At 35.3% G+C, this 17,667-nt stretch overlaps 1 protein-coding gene across 1 annotated transcript in view; it reads left to right on the forward strand.

The window, feature by feature from the left end:
• PCLO (piccolo presynaptic cytomatrix protein) overlaps nucleotides 1-17,667 on the forward strand; it is a 373,103-nt gene that overhangs the window by 148,078 nt on the left and 207,358 nt on the right. The window contains exons 4-5 of the mRNA XM_068401930.1: nucleotides 15,853-16,329; nucleotides 16,405-17,076. Of these exons, the coding sequence (XP_068258031.1) occupies nucleotides 15,853-16,329; nucleotides 16,405-17,076 (1,149 nt within the window). The remainder of the gene's footprint in view (nucleotides 1-15,852; nucleotides 16,330-16,404; nucleotides 17,077-17,667) is intronic.

The following is a 17,667-nucleotide window of genomic DNA, read 5'->3' on the forward strand; positions in this document are numbered from 1 at the left end:
CTGAGTAGGACTTTGACATCCTGAAATGAGCAAACTGTCTTAATGCAACACATCATCATCTGTGTAGGACAGAAGAAATAATGGTACAGTCTGGAGAAGGAGTGATCTTTTAGAAAACATAAATGACGTCTGCAGAAACTGAGTAGAATTTATAATAAATGGCCTAGATCAAAAGAAAAGACTGAAGAAGAGAAAGATAAATATTATTTATTCCCACCTCATTTGTTGCTGCACCAGATTCACCGTGTGTTTTTTTGCATCTGGACTTTGTAGATTAGCCTCATGTTTACTTATATCTGACATGATATTTGCATAAATTTGCAAAGGTCTCAGTTTTACTGATGACACTTGTAAATCTCACCAGGTAAATGTGAGATTAAAGTCAGGTACTGCTTAGCTATCTATCTAGTGGATCTGTACACAGAGTGATAAACTATCAGCTATGAATGCTGATGTAATTTATTCTTGTAACAATGTTTGTAAAAGGGATAGAAAATGGCAAATTTGTAATGCATTCTTGTCACATAGATTGTAATGAGAACAGAAAATACCACAAACTTAATTTCTTCTGGTGAAAATTGTCAAACTGTAATGAGAACAGAAGATAGCACAAAAAATGTACCAATTCTCTGAGCTTTCTAAAATGCAGTCTCACTGTTGCCCTCAAATGACATTTTCCAGGTTCCCTTGGTCTGCTCCATTGTACAGTGGTTTTTTGTTCAATTAACCGTCTCTTAGTGAGTGTCTCATTAGAAATATGCACAGTTTATAAAAACATAATGTGATTGTGCATTTTTTTCAGAAGACAATTTAGAAATATTTCATGCTTTTCATCATTGTAAAGATCATGTAAGAAGGTGACACTTTCCAGCTAAACATGGAGAGTTTAAACCAAGTAGAACCAATCTAGGTCAGCTTAAGAAGGGTTGTGGGTGGTTTTGGGCAGCAAGTATAACCTGCATTCGCATTGTTGAGTGGCATTTAAGTAGCCTGAGTTTGAAATACGGCATGATTTTCAGTATGTCTTTTCATAATTTCTAGAGCTTCATTCGAGTCTTTTATTTACTTATAGTCTTTTTATTCAGATTGAGTAGGATGTATTTTCTTATCTCCAATAGAATATTCTAGAAACTCAGTGAGTTTATTTCCTAATTGGTTGCACAAAAACCTCTATCAAGCATAGATGCTTTGGATAGTCCTTTTGACAAAATGGATCCATTTGCTGGCATGCCAATTAAAACTGATTCATATTAAGAAGAAGCTCTTAAAAAATTATATTTGGACATCGGTTTTCAACCCCATGCTTTGGCAAACAGTAAACTTTTACAGCAGATTCACAATGACATGTTTTTCAAATCAAGCTAGCAAACATTACAGCTTCCTTGAGGGTTCATCAGGTTTTAGAGAAGCTGCTCTAAAAGCAGATTAGTCACTCCTACAGATATGTATTTTTCTTAAAGTGTATTGTTACTGTACTTACTGCTGTTATATAACACAAATTACGGATCAAAGCATGAAGGCTTAGCAGACAGAGCAGCACTCTTTTCACCCTTTTCTTAAATCAGCATCTTTCTGAGAAGGATCTTTATCGATGGAATGAGAGTAAAGGGTGTTGTTAATTGGTGCTGTCCAAGGTCCTCTGGGTTTTGTTGTGCTTCGTTTTCCAGCAGCTGGGTTTCCCAGTTCTTTTCAGTGATGTCTGTTTGTGAGCACCCATCCTGTCAAACCTTGCACTGTGGTACAGTCTGTTTTCCCCAACTTTTGTAATTATTGAGTTTTACTGTTTTATTCAGATTTTTGTTAAACTCTTAGACCATTTCCTACTTTCATTTGTGCATATGCTTATTAAATCAGTTCATGGGGTTTGTTGATTTACTTCGATGAATCCTTTTATGTAAAACCAGACAAAAGCAGACTTAGTTCTTCTCTGGCTTCTTCTGTTCACCACAATATATTCTGCAATTACACAGATAAATTTTTGTCCTAAAATACTCAATGTTCTTGCAGATATTGTTTCGTTTTCCAACTTGCATGATCAACATCACCAATGAAATTCATTACTGATTATTGATTGCAATATTTTTCTTATAAGTAATTTCTAAGGAATGTTTTGCTGATATACAGCATAGTTATTGAAAAATACCAACAAATTAGTTTAGTAAGATGCAATGCCCAGTGAAGATTTATTGGGCAAATAATCCATTATAAAGAGAGAACTGAAAAGCGCTAGTAATTTCTGAGCTATCTAGTGTTACTATAGTACATTATAGTTGTAATGTACATTTTTTAACTATGATGGAAAAGCAGCTAATGAAGCATTAAAGCATAATGTTTTTTCTATGTTCCAATGTAGCATATTAAGCAAAACAATGATAAATAGTGTGAAAAAATGAATCTGTCACTTTGGTTACACAGGTAGATGTTAACCAACAATAAGATCTAAGTTCAACCAACAATAAGATCTCCTAAACAAACTCCTGAATGGTTAATTTTATGAATCTAGCTAGGTATTTTGGGTAGTGGTTTAACTTCCCAAACATGACTATGCAATGAATAGTCAGTTGAAATAATTGCACAAAATTTATTTTTTTTTTTAACAGTTATCAGTGTAATTTAAACAATTGTGTGTTGGAATTACTGCTTTAACTATATTTTAATTGTACTTGAAACAAAAAAAAGTAAATTTATACTGTAAAATATCTGAAAACACAGCAGTAAAAATTCAAGTTTTTTAAAAAAAATTGCTTAGTTTTCTTTGCAGAATAATTAGAATGATTGTACCCAAGTGCCATCTTTAAATAAAAAAAAAGATTATTTCTGAAGTACTGGATTTATAGTAAATGGGGACTATTGAAGGACATAATTATAACTGCTTTGATGTACAAAAATTCACTTCTGGGCACTGGAAACTGCTTCCAGTTCTGCCCTTGAAGACAGATGTGAACTTTCCACTTCATTGACTAGAGATGTTTTTTTGAAGAGAGCTCCATAAGTGGTTCATTTTACAAGCAGACTGTATATTATTCTAGTGTCAAAGGCCTGGGAATTTATTACATAGACTATAATATAGATGTGATAATTTCCGTTATGTTTTAGAATGAAATTTGAATTCTCTGTGCCATACATCTGGAGTTATGATCTCTGTAATACAGTCTTCATGCATTTATGTCTGCATTCTCCGTAACCCATGTTTACAAAGGCTCTTGCTGTCTGTGGTTATTTAAAATTTCTACCAATATACAGCATAATTGATTTTTTTCCTCAGGCAGATCCCTAATTTACCAAAAAGGTTTGATTTTTATTTTTTTAAAATTGGCTTACATGATATATATGATTTTAAAAGAGGAATTAGAATGTAAATGAGAATTCCTAATTTAGATTATATAGTTGCATAAAAATATGTGTATGTTTCTATTCCAAAGAAATCTTTCTTTAAAAAAACAAAAAAAACAGACCAAACGTGAAAAAATTACCTCCTGGTTTTATAAATTGTGAATTAAGGTGAGAATAAACTAGGTAAGTTGTTTAGGTGCCACAAAGCCAAGAACTAAACAATTATTTTAAATGGTTTTACCAAAAGGCTGGATTTTTTCTTTTCTGGAAATTGTGATAATTTTAGAAAACTAAGGAGATTCAGAGATAACCAACAAAGTTTGTTCCACTTCTTTTTTTTTGTAAAATGCTGTTATTTTATTATTTTCAGACCATTTCTTATATGAATATTCTGAGAAGAGTGGAGAGGTTATAAATAGCAGAGAAAACTGGATCTATCTCTGAAGAATAAAAAAATTACCATAAAAATTCATGTAAAATTTTTTCTCAGGATTTTTACACAGAACAGGGGAGGTGCTATCTGGATAAGACCCTCAGTTTATTTTACTCACCTGAATTCCACTGGCTGAATTTGGACTGTCATAGCCTAGAGAACAGACATGAACACATTTTTTTAATTAACAACCCTTTTCCAGAAAAAAATGCATTCTGTGTGTTTGCTTATGACATGTCTAACCAGCTGACTCTTCTTGTTCAGCTTCTCTTCTGTCTTCTCTTTTTTTTTTTTTTTTTTTCCTCACATGACTAGAGAGGAAAGAGAAGGGGAGAAGAAAGAAGGTAATACAAAACTTATAAAGGAAGAAGTTTTGTTTTGGTTTTATTTTTTTTTTTACTTCTCATCAAACAACTGAGAGCTATTGACTTCTTTGTCATTTTTATCTCCAGATGTTTGTGCTTGACTTAATAGGGAACCTACAATTAAATTAATTAGAAGCTGACACTAGTATCACTCATCCTGGAAGACTGCATCATGTTATGTTATCTATGATGTAAACAGGTTCTTTAAAAGAGTGTTTCAAGAGTTGAGCAAATGCTTCAAGATTAATTAAGACTTGAAAATAGACTTTCAATGAGAAAATAAGAACAGTCCATTCTGAATAACAGCAACAGATGTTCTACAATTAGATGGCTAACTGTAGTCCACATAGGGAATCACGAAGAAACAAAAGCTGACAACGTAAAAATTCAAATGAATGTTGCTCTTATTTACTTATTTGATTTTTATGTTAAGTTGTGGGTTTTTTTGGGTTTTTTGGGTTTTTTTTTTTTTTGATAAGGGATAAAATGATAGAATTCAGTCCAAGGTTGAGAATAGAAACCTCTTGGTGAAACTAGATGGATTTTGGCATTAAAGGATCAAATCTGTTGAGAATAATGGCCCCTTCTGGCCATAATAATCTGTGAATATAATGAGTGAGTGAGTTTGGCTTCCTACAGTGTTATGCCTACATGTGTATGCATGTGAATGTCTGACTGTGTATCATTCATACATGTATGAGTGTAAGGTTATTGATTTGCCCTTTTCATGAAAAATTTAAAATCTTAGAGCAATTGGCTGAAGATGTGAGGAGGAATCCTCTGTCTTCTCATCAAGGAGAAATTCTGAATCATCTTAACTAGCTAAGTAATTGTGTAATTAGTATTATAGCTGAGCTAACATAGTTACTTTGAGAGTATTCTTTAGATAGCAAAAAGTAGTGAAAGAGCAACTAAGGACTGCAGGGAGATCTTTGGGGGTGCTTTATTTTTTGCTATCTGTGTAGATTTTTTTTTCACACTTCATAATCACTAAAGCAGTACTGTGTGTATTTTGAGACATGTGAAAAACTGAATTTTACAAGGTTAAAACAAATAATCTTCAAGTAATTAATGTAGCATTCCAGGAGATTGGAAACACTTGGTATTTTTGTTTAGAAATAATTGTGGAGTTTTGATTAAAACTTATTCAGTCTTACAGAAAAAAATACTTCATCATAACATGCAAATAAGATTAATATTTTAAAAAGCTCCATTTTATGAATGCACTCTTGGACTCTGTGGATTATGTAGTTTGAGGTTTTACCCTGACTATGAAATTTCGGCGTGAGATAACAGCATAATGCATGTGTCTATTACCAGGCATTGCAAGTCCATTGGAAAACTGACTGCTCTTACCGTAGTTCAACTCAATATTTTGGGGTCTTACCCTTACTTACTTCCAAGGAGCTACCACTGATTTATAACACTAGCAGGACAGAAAAATTAAATCCCCTCATTTCACTGGCTTTGGTTTGTTTTGTGTTTTTTTCCTAGCAGTTAAAACCTTTCTTTTCCTCTAATATTTATATTGAGAGTTAGCAGTACATTTGTTTGGGGCAGACTTACATGGGTTTAGATTACTTGGTATTTTCTTTTCATAATTGTGCTCGTGGTGTCTCTTGAAAGTAAACTCAAGCTTATTATGTATGATTGCTGGAGTGTATAGTATTTATTTATGCATTAATGCCAAGAAAACATCTGCTTTAAGTCATACTGTAGCATCACAGTATGTTATGCTTTTGAACATATTGCAAGCATGTTTCTGTAAAAAATATTGAGAATAAATTTTGGTGAACATTGAAGTTTTCCAAGAAAAATGTTTTATTTTTAATTCTCCGTGTACATATTTGCCAAATTATGGAAGCACACAGCATCCTCCCCTTTTTTAAGTTACAATGTCTGACAGCAAAATCTTGCTGACTAAATGGCATATTCCTTTTTAAGACAATCTTTCCAGTATTTCCTGTCGTGTGGCTGTACCAGGGCAAAATGGTAGGCAGGAAAGTGCAAAGTAAAATCAGTGAGCTGGACAAGATTAGTATTAGTTAAAATGTGTCTACCACAGTCTTCTTGAGACGTAATCAGCATAAATCTTGAAGAAGGCAGAAGCCAAGACACTAAAAAAGCTTGTTTTTCCCCTTTTGAACCTGCACCTCATTTCTCCCTTTGCTTTTCCCTGGACTTTGGACTGCGTTGCCTTGAAGCTTGGCAATTTGCCTCTTATCAGTGAAAATGGCCACACCTAATGATAAAGTGTTATTCTGACCCCTATCATAGAATCATAGAATGGTTTGGGTTGGAAGGGACCTTAAAGATCATCTAGTTCCAACCCCCCTGCCACAGGCAGGGACACCTTTCCTCTAGACCAGGTTGCTCAAAGCCTCATCCAACCTGGCCTTAAACACAGCCAACACAATATGTTGCAAAACCAGCCAGTGTTTTTGTAGGAGATGACAGCTGTGACTATTTCTGTGCTCCTGTGCTCTGCCATCTCTTCACACTGCCCTTGTCATGATCTTAAAGTAGGGAGGTGAGTATGGTTTTCACCTCCTCATTTTGAGTATTTAGGAGAGATGTCCATCGGGAAGAGCTCAAGAAGTTGTTGCAAGGTGTATGTGCTTCTCAGCATGTATCGTATCACACAAAGTCATGGTCATTCTGCAGAAATGTAATCTCTGTTTCCTTTGTTTACTTTATTATCTCTTTACTGCCATGGCAGATGCCAGTACATCAGGGAATGGTTATATGCAACCTTCTTACTATATTTGTAGTTAATGATTAATATAATTTTCCAAAGCCAGGTAAGTGATTTTCCTTCACTTTCTACTGGAGCTGTGCTCTCTTCCTTGAGAATAGTCTGTTTCCTTGGCTATGAGTTATTGCCTGGTCTTTTTCTATGCTTGTTTTGTTGCCTTTCCTCCTCATTTTCAGACACCTAAAGGTTTCATGTGTCAGTCACATAACAGAGAGCAAACATTATACATAAATTATTACTAAGTTATAAAGCACTCAAAAGATAAAGCCAACTACAATAAACATAAATGATGAAATAGATATGCACACTGTGTTTCTGATTAAAGTAAGATTCAAACAGAAGAGATGAACTGAAAAATGGGACTCAGTGGAACTGTCTCTAGGTATTTAGAGCTTTCAAAAATCAGACCATTTATTTAAGTGTCAGATTACAGGTTTAGGACCTTACTTCAGGCTATCATTTTAAGAAAGATTTATCTTTGGACTTTAGTGTAGGCTCTCAGCACATCTCAAATTCATCCTTGGAGTGACGTTTGTCTGAAGCATAGTTTGCTGCATGCTCTGTCTGTAATCAGGAATAAATACAATAGTCAGCTCACCAATGGTGTTCATATCTGGAGATATTGTCCCATAGCCTGGTGAGTGAATTTAAGTAGCCACAGGGTCAAAACTTTAGCTCCTCAGTTAAGTATTAAAATTTAGGTGAGATGAGACTGGGTGGAGCTAGGATTAAAACCAAAAAAAACACCTTATATTCTTTAAGTATTTCCATCCTCCTCCACAGCATTTCACTTGGAGTGTAGATCAGCCACTGCCACTTAAGGGAAATAGCATGCAGATCCCTCTTAAAAAGGACTTTTCATGTGGTAGTAGACTAAAGATGAGCAAAAGGCAAACATATTTCAGTCTGTCTTAGCAGAGATTTTTGGCTTTGCAAAGCATATTGTTGAAATGAACTGCACGTGTTAGTTTTAGGATTATCTGGTTTGCAAGAGCAAACAAAATGCAAAATGACTTTTCAGAATAATGGTATATATCAGTTGTCTCTGTATTTACATAGGGGATGACCAAAATAAAAAAGATTTTACAGAGAATTGTTGAGCCATTTATTAATATGATCCATTAAGGTTCAGATAAAAAGGTTGTATTTGTAGTTTATCATCAAATATATATTCTGAGATGTGATAAAGACCCACTGAGCACTAGGCACTCTGAAACATTAAGAATAGTTCTCCTATTTACTACAGAATTCATCTCATCTAGTTCCATAGCTAAGCCCTAGTTTTTGAACAAAAACAATTTTCTCTAGACTGTCCATAAAAGGTCAACATTGAACACAGGACTGAATGGACTACAGACTCTTCAGGGGATGGAATTCTTTGTTATTTTAGTGCCATCCGTGACACTAGACATTTTGTCAGTTCCGAACAAATAATAGCAATGATGAGATGGGAATACCCGTGCTCTGTGCTGACCAGTTGCATGGGGGGTAGTGATTCAGGCCCTAGAAGGCATAGAAAACAGTTATTCTTTGAGACTTATAATAAAGGGTGCAAAGGAGCATACTAGGACTACTCAACATCTACATATAGCCAAGAAGGATTGCAATAACCTAACATTTTTAAAGCTCAGAGAAAACTAGTTTGTAAATAACCAGTTTTTAAAAACTGTTTTACTATAAAATTATTACTTTAGACACTAACACAACCTTGGATTTCTTTGGCCTATATGATCCAAATGGATCATATAGGCCAAACTACAATAATGCTATCAAAGCAAGTTAGGAGTAGTGTAAATAGAGGTCATATACTGCTATTAATTAATGCACAACAGCAGGTTCATTTGTCATGGATGCAAGTAAATTGAAATTATTTTAGTCATCTAATTGGGAATCTCTTTAAAAGAATCTGTGAAAGAGAATGTCATTGCAACAATTGTCATCTGATTATCATTGTCAGATATATGCTGAAATATGTTTATGAATGTAGTTATTATCTTTGTATCCCAGAAGTAAATACTGGATCTTCAGTGTCTTTTGTGAGTGGAAAGCGAGATACCAAAATAATATTGAAAAGATGCTGGTATGGACTTTGTGGATTGAAAGACTTGCGATGATAGGGATGGGTTCTTTCTTTGACTAGAGGACAGCAGTTAACTGTGGAAGCACTCTGAAAAAAGTTGGAGTATTACACTTTAACAGAAAACCCAATATGCAAACCTAAATGCCACTCCACGTATCTAACTCTTCAGGTGTTCATATTGGAAATACAAAAATAAATAGATGGTAGCATGTATTCTAAAACAAAGCCATAGTATAGAGTCTGGCAAGTTTGCATGTAAAGGTAAAAGCATAAAGTATGTACACAAGGTAGATATTCTCCATTTGAACTAAAGAAATCAACAGTAAGATACATATTTTAATGAATCTTTGGTAGTGATGGAAAATCAAGAGGATATTTATTATAGGAGAGACTTTTTTAACCCTCCCTTGATAAAATATTGACTATTAACAGGCTTTCCTAAATTCAGTTTTATAGATTTCACTAATTAAAACATTCAATCCATAGGCTCACAGGGTATCATTCCATGTGAATTAGATTTTAGTAATATTACAAATTTATATTGTGGTAGCACCTGGAGATCTTTCAATGTTATCATGACAGACACTGAAAGTACATTACATAATTGTCTAAAGGAGCTACAGTCTTAGAATCTTTTCCTTGCACAGTTGTAAAGAAAGATTTATTCCATTTCAGATAATGTTTGCGGATTTTCATTGTAATCCAGAATTTCAAAGTGTACACAGATCTTAATCATCCCAATTCCACTAAAGTACTTGAGGCTCTTCCATTGACTTCTTTGGCCTTTGGATGATGCCCATATACACTTTGTTATTTTTTTCCTTCATTGGGGTAGGTTTTACCATGGTAATAAAAGAAGTGGTCACTGTGGGCAGTAAAATGCTTGATGGGGATTTCTCTGCACGAGTAAGAATGAAGAGGCAGGGTTGTTCCTTTGTTTTGGGCAGCAGCACCCCTACAGCTAAACCTGCCAATACAAAGGGGGACTATCAGTCATCTTGTTATAACAGTGCATGAAAAAAAGGAACAAACACATGACAGCGCAGTTAGATGCAGAGTAAAAACAAGTAATGTTCCCCCTCCACAGTAAAAAAGCAGTTATTTTTCAACAGCTTTGCTTCTTTTGCATCTATGATGATGTATACACTAGTGATACATTTTTGTGCATTGACAGCAGAATTCTAAGCCTCTAAGGGCCTTCAGCAAAATAACTAAAGGAAGTTAAAGTATACACAGGCACCATACACATAAAAAATCCCATTATCTATCAAATTTAGGTACTAAAATAAAAATTCCCAAACAACAGAGCAGTTGCTATAAAGACACAAAATCTGGGCTTTTTCTGAAGGTGCTGGGATGTATCTTGAAGTAAAGTAAGGGCATACACATTTCAGTATTGTCATCGCTTGAGGAAGCAGATCATCCTTGTGTTGTCGTATTATGTATTTCATCTGTTCATAATTGGGTGGAATATTCAGCAGCCACAAGCCTATTAAAATTAAGGAGCAGATCCTGACACATAGGAGAAACACCAATTCCTCTGTACTTTTCTGGTAATCTGCTGCAGTATTTACAACTCTCTTCCTTTAAGACTTGATGTGAGAGAAAAAGAATATTAACGACAAGAAAACAGCTGACAAAGTTCCATGAGTGCTTTCATTTTTTCCTGGAACCAAAGCAAAATCTTAGGGCATTGGGAAAAACTTGCTGATTGCTCTACCATTCTATAAAATAGAGTTTTTATTTAATATTTTAGATTTTGAAACCTCCTGACTGAATAAAATGCTACAGTTTCTTAGTTAAGTTCTTAGTTTTATAGCACATTCACAGAATCACATAATGGTTGCAGTTGAAAGGGACCTGTGGAAATCTTCAGGCTTTGTTTGACAGGATAATAACAAGGTAGAGACGAATTTCTTGGGATATACCAACACTTCAGAAACATAGGTGGACTGTTTGGCACCTTTTGGAGCTCTTACTCTGTTGTTATCAGTCCAGCATCCAAGATGTGTTTATTCAGAAATTCAGAATCCCTGAAAGCTTCTGTTAGTGAGCAAACACAAACTTGAGTGGGAGACATTAAGGATAAGGAAAAACAAAAAGGAGGGGAAGATCCAAATAGTGGTTGTGCGTAGTCACTGCATTCAAGATAAAGGCTCCAGAGCAGATTTTGAGGAGGTAACTATGCACCCAGTATACTGGTCAATGCAATCTCATTGCCATTTTTCATTCTTCCATATCTTTATTCTTCTCTTATTTGTAGCAGTTTCTCCCAGTTTAAAAATCAAGGTGATATTCACGAGGTCAGTTGTAGACATGAGTAACTTGTCTAATCAGCTACACTCTTGCACTGTAGTCAGTGAACATAAAAAGGCACTTTTAAAGTGCCAGTCTTCTTATCTAATGTCCTATGATAGGTGAGATTAACTGCCTTCTAAATGTTCCTGTTTTTCCTCATAGAAGGTAGAAGTTACCAACCGCAATTATAAATGTCTGCACAATACACATCCACAGTTTAGTGGAAATCCTGCTTTCTCACCTGCTTAGCTAGTGCCTACCCCGGTGTTTTGAACAATGCTAAGCTACAAATAAGATTTAACCAGCCTAAAGAGCAAGTGTTCAGTTAGACCGCACTGAATAATTACACAGTAATTCCAATAAATTTGAATTTATGTGATTTGAATATGTCTTCTAATATGCTTCTTTCTCCCTCTAAAAGTATGAAATACATTGCTATTAAGAAATTCTGGAAGATGCTTAAAGCAACTGAAGGCAAAAAAAATCAGGAGGTAATTTTTAAGGGATTTAACGACAGTTTTACTCCAAAATATTTTATTATAAATAATAATTTTATTATTTATAAAAATATATATTTATATATTTTATTATAAAGATGGCAAGCTAAAACAGCCTTCAGAAATTTAAGATTTCTTTTATTAGAGCCGCTTCAGTTGCTTCAGTAATGATGAGAATTTCCATAACCTAAGACAGAAGATTATGGACTGGAGCCATAGAATAAAATAGATTTTACATTTATTGCTGCCCATCAGACACCAAGCAAAAAAAGTAAAGTGCCTTACAGCTGCATGCAGAAATGGCAACTCGTCAAGGAGACTATATGCTAAGGTATCACAGTTCAGAACAAATACCAGCACTGTCAGTGGCGATGCTTTCTAACAGGCAAAGGTTAAGTATAATTTTTTTGGCATTTTTTTGTTCTAGATTTCTATTGTACTTCAAAGTTGACATAAAGAGGAGTGAGCTTGATTCTGTTCTTACTTTGTTATTAGTTGTATCTTCCAACACACTGACCAAAGTCTTTTGCGACTTTCGTGTATACACCATAACTGAGCTGCATAAGCCTGGATAGCAATCATTGTCTTCAATAGCTATGCATAGCAGTAGCCAGGAAGCATATAGCAAATATTTCTGCTGATGCCTACAGGAAAAATAGGTAAAAGTAGGTAAAATAGAGTCTTTTACTTCGTTTTGCTATATTGGCTTCCCAGTGGCAACAGAAATAAATATATAAAATCCATTTTTTGTCATGTCAGTTTTTGTGACCTTTAATGTATACACCAACAAGTTACATAAGCAGTGGTAACTGGGTACGTACACAACTCTGCAATGAAAACAGTTGAAAATAACTTATTTTATTTCATAGTTGTGATGTCTTAAAAGTAAGCTTATCAATTAATGACAATAATCTGAGATGCTGAGGTAACTTCGTCTTCCTCAATCACATACTAAAAGCCTTTATTTGAGAAAGAGATAAAAGCTGGTCATCTTTTTGCATAGTTCAGGTAACAATCTCAGCTTGATTGCAACTTCAGACAAAAAAAAAAGGCATTCTCAAACTGGAAAAGTAATCCCTCCTTCTGTTGACAAACTTCTTTATTCTGCAGGAATTTTTGCTGGTTTTTGTTTTAAGTTGATGCTTTACATTTACCTGAACCAGCTTTTGTGGATTTCTGTGATCTCTCTTTGGTAGCTGAAAGATAGCTTGACTTTTAAAGCCAGCTAAATGCTATGAATCTATTTAATGCTAACAATATAATGCATTCTGCTCATCAGTACTATTACAGGAATGCAGTTTGTAAAACTGGTAGGATTGCATGAATCATTGAGTGATTTTGTTGACAATCACATCATATACTGAAATCAGCTGCATTTCTCCGTACCACCACTCCTATTGTATCATACTCCAAACTGCAAATCAATAATGGCAAGGAAGGTCTTCTAGTTTCAAACCTAAATTTATCCATGGACAAACCTAAATTTATCCAAATTTATCCATGGAGAATTTATATCAGTTTGGTTTGCAGACGGTATGCCTTTCCTCCTATATAAGTCATATTTGTGGGATTCATTTCCCTAAGTTAAATTAGCCATATTCTTCTAACCTCTTCTCCAAAAATCAGCCATCTGACTAAGCATTTGTTTGCACATCCTTTCTCCACTTGGGGTAAAATCCACAAACATGTTTAAGATCCTAAGTGATATTTTAGACAAAATTTATGTGTATAAATTCAGGAGAATGATCCTGGAAAACTTCCTGTGACCTCCACAGACACACAGTATCTGTGAAAACCTTTCTATATTTTCCTAATTCTGGACATCATAGAGGCTCAACTGTGGACCCTGTCTCTGCCAAGCTGACTGCCTAGGCAGTTACGTCTTGCCTAACACTGTTTGGATAGAGAAGAGTGTGGGTTTTCATAGATATATTCAAGTTTTTATAATTAGCATATGTTTTATGTGATTATTTTAGATAGTGAAATCAGAAGGTTATTAATTTTTCAGAGATTTATTTCTTAATTTTTTTTTCATTCCTATGTTGGTTTTATGATTTTATTTTACTGAGAACAGTGAGGAGGAAGAATTAGGAAGGGATAAAGATATGATATAATCATGACAAAGGAAGTAATTGGTTGGTATCTGAAGGAAACTAAAGCATTTTCCTTCTGAACTGACTTAGAGATATTTTATGGGAAGAAGCATTTGTTTTCACCTTCACAAATATCTTAAGTACTTTGAGTTACTTTCAGTTAGAGAAAAGCTCTAGCTTACCAATTAGCATTTGACAAGAGTGGGTAATGAGTTTATCAACATACTGCAAAAAAAATCCTCGACCAGCAGGGAGATGGAATAGTTGACCTGTTATTTTCAACTTGAAATTATCTAGCATTGTGGTATTGTGGTTTTGGTAGATTTTAGGTAATTCCAGAAAGTGTTTGAAACCAGCTAATCTCAAGAAGCTGTAATTTCTAAAGACACCAAAATCACAGTATCCTGGACATACCTACTGTGCACAGAAACTTTACTAAGCACCAGTGCACTCAGAAATATCCTGGTTGGGATGTGAGAGCCGAGCACACAAGCTCTATAGTTAGACATGAATAAAGATGCCTCACTTCTGGTTAAGTATCTTGACAAGCCATTTGTGGTCCTATCATGACTAACCTTTATTACTCTGTGAGAAATGCCATATCAATGACAGTATGCTGGCATCACCAAGTGTTAAGTACTCTTGGTAGGAAAACCTGCCAGTGCATATGTTGAAGTTAGGCCCCTCTTTACACTGAAAAAGGCAGGTTACATGGAGTCAGAGGAGAGCAGGGAGTCTGGTGCTTACACCCCTGTCATTCAGGTATTCCTTGCTGGCAGGGGCAGAGCTGGAGTTCCGGTCTCTGCTTTTGGTGTTACCTCATTTATTACTGTATTACTTGTTAATATAAAATGCATGAATGTTTCTGGGGTTACACACTTCTGCCAGATACCCCTTCTTCTGACTAAATGTCACATCTTCTGGGCAACTGATTATATACCATTGGATATTCTGAAATATTAAATGGTATATAACTGATCAGTCATCCATACTATCCTAATATTATCATCAGTATTACCTATATAATTACTAATAGAACAATTTTTCTCTGTTTTTCATGTGCTTCATATTCAGTAGGTCACAAAGTTCTCTAAATCAGAGAAATACAATCACTGAATTGCTGAGACCTTCCATCGTCACAGTAAAAGGAGTTAAAACCAAGCATACAAAGAGTTTCATGTACAGCATAGACCTCATCCTTCAGTGATGCTCATTTTGCACTACTGAAGCAGAACTTCATTATCTGTTCTAGTATGCAGAAGATTCTGGGCTTTTTCTTTCCTTTCAGTACTTTTCTGTGTTTAAAGTTTCCTTTTGCTATTCTAAAGAAACTATAACCCAAGTCCCACTGGAAACAGTCTGATTACTCCTCTGATGTAGTAGCTAGGCAACTAACAAGATATTTTGCACAGATATAAGCATTTGTCCTTTTTTTTCTGATTTTCTGGCAAGAAGAGTAAAAGGAGCCAGTGTGCAGCAGGGATTTGGCAGTAAAGAGAGCAGACAGGTGATCTTCCTTTTGTGTTGCAGCCATATTAAATTTATACATTGATACATATATACAAATTCAAGAGGGGAAGGTAACTTCTGAAGAGAAAAACAAAGAACCGTGACTCCCAGTTGGTCCTCCTTTTACTCAGATTTTACAAAATTAGAGGGACCTATTGAAAGATCATAGAGGCTTTAGGAAACAATAGATATTAGAAATATATAAGCAAACTTTGTAGATAAAGCTCATCAATACTTTGGAACAATGTAATTGCTGATAATTTTCACAGTGTATTTTTATATTTGTTCAGCTTGGCTTTCTGGAACCTGGCATGCTTCATTTCTGTTAGAAAGGTGTTATGGATCTTCCTGCAAGAGCAGCAAAGAAAATAACTTCTCAATATGCATAGCGTTCGGATTAAAAGTATTCAACTGTATCAGTTGAAAACAACGTATGATTTTACTGTTGAGTTTTCAAATAAGTAACTTAATATGTTTGTTGTATCACAGGTACAGGAATGGCTGTGCTTAAACTGCCAGACCCAAAGGGCAATGTCAGGACAACTTGGGGATATGGGCAAGGTGCCACTTCCGAAAACAGGCCCTTCACAACCAGTATCCAAACCACCTGCTACTCCTCAAAAACAGCCTATGCCTGCCGTCTCACATTCCCCTCAGAAGACTTCCACACCGCCTACTCCAGCAGCAGCAAAACCGAAAGAAGAACCAAGCATTCAGAAGGAAGTTCCAAAACTTCAACAGGGGAGACTGGAAAAAACGTTACCAGCTGATAAAATCCAACAAGGAATTCAAAAAGAAGATGCAAAACTTAAGCAGGGAAAACTTGTCAAGACACCCTCAGTTGATAAAATCCAACGTGTTTCTCAGAAGGAAGACCCAAGACTCCGGCAAACAAAACTGACAAAGACAGCCTCATCTGATAAAATTTTGCATGGAATTCAAAAGGAGGATGAAAAATTTCAAGAAGCAAAACTGGCAAAAGCATCCTCAGCTGATAAAATTTTGCATGGCGTTCAGAAGGAAGACATAAATCTTCAAGAGGCAAAATTGGCAAAGATACCGTCAGATGACAAAGTTTTACATGGAATTCAGAAAGAAGACCCAAAACTCCAACAGATGAAAATGGCAAAGGCACTATCAGCTGACAAAATCCAACCTGCAGCTCAGAAGGAAGATGCACAACTTCAGGAGGTCAAATTGTCAAAGGCAGTTTCAGTTGACAAAATCCAACATGGAATTCATAAAGAAGATCCAAAACTTCAACATGAAAAAATCATTAAAACTTCATCAGTGGAGAAAATTCAACAGGAAGCTCAAAAAGAAGAATCAAAACTTCTGCAAGGGAAACTGTCAAAGACACTTTCAGCAGATAAAATTCCTGCAACAATAAGTTCAGACCAGAAGAAACCCCTAAGCACACTGGAAGAAGATAAAAAACCTATACTCCCAGAAAAGAGCACACCACATCCAGAGGACAAAAAAGAACAAGTTATAGCTGAGAATGAAGACCATGTTGCTGAACAGAAAGCAGAAGTTGAAGCACCTTATAAGCAACTGCAAGCTAAGAAGCAAGAGGATGTTAAAAAAGAGGGTTTGACAACTGGAATTTCACAAATGGTTTTGAAAGCTGAAAAAGCTCAGGAAGAAGAAATTCCTGCTCGAACAACACCTTTGCCAGGAACTGACCACATGGAAGCAGTGAGAGAAAAAATAGTAAGTGGCTTTCTCCCTCCCACCCCCCTCTCCCTTGCTACAATTTAGAATCTGATCCTGACAGATCCTCTCCTTTATGTAGGATCCTGCTCTTCATTGTTATTCTCTGTACATTATGATTCTAAATGATAAAATCAATGACTCCTGTTGAGTGAAAGTTTCACCAGTTGGTCCTATGCTCTACATGCAATACGACTTTTCAATACTTGCATGATTTTCTCATGCAAGTCTCAAGCAGCTGAGCATTTGAAACCAAGGCAAAGGTCCTGTTTAATCATTTTTCCAATATTTCTAATTTATTTACCTGCTTCTGTAGACTCTCTGGACTTAGCAGTTTAATTGTTGAAACTGGAATGTTTTCATAATTCTTAATCCCAAAAGGAATAATCTGTCATGGTAAGGTGTACATGGTATTGCAATACCAAAATATAACAAACATTTGAGGAATACTTTGTGATGCCTGAACACGGTGTGCTAAATTATGCAACCTTTACATCTTTTTACTATTTCATTTGCTTATCTCATATGGACAAGTACGTTTAGGTAGGGTTCTTGGTGGGCTTTCAAGTCAGATGAATGGATGAGTTTATG

The sequence above is a fragment of the Nyctibius grandis genome, chromosome 5 (assembly GCF_013368605.1).
Source record: "Nyctibius grandis isolate bNycGra1 chromosome 5, bNycGra1.pri, whole genome shotgun sequence".
NCBI classification, from domain to species: domain Eukaryota; kingdom Metazoa; phylum Chordata; class Aves; order Nyctibiiformes; family Nyctibiidae; genus Nyctibius; species Nyctibius grandis.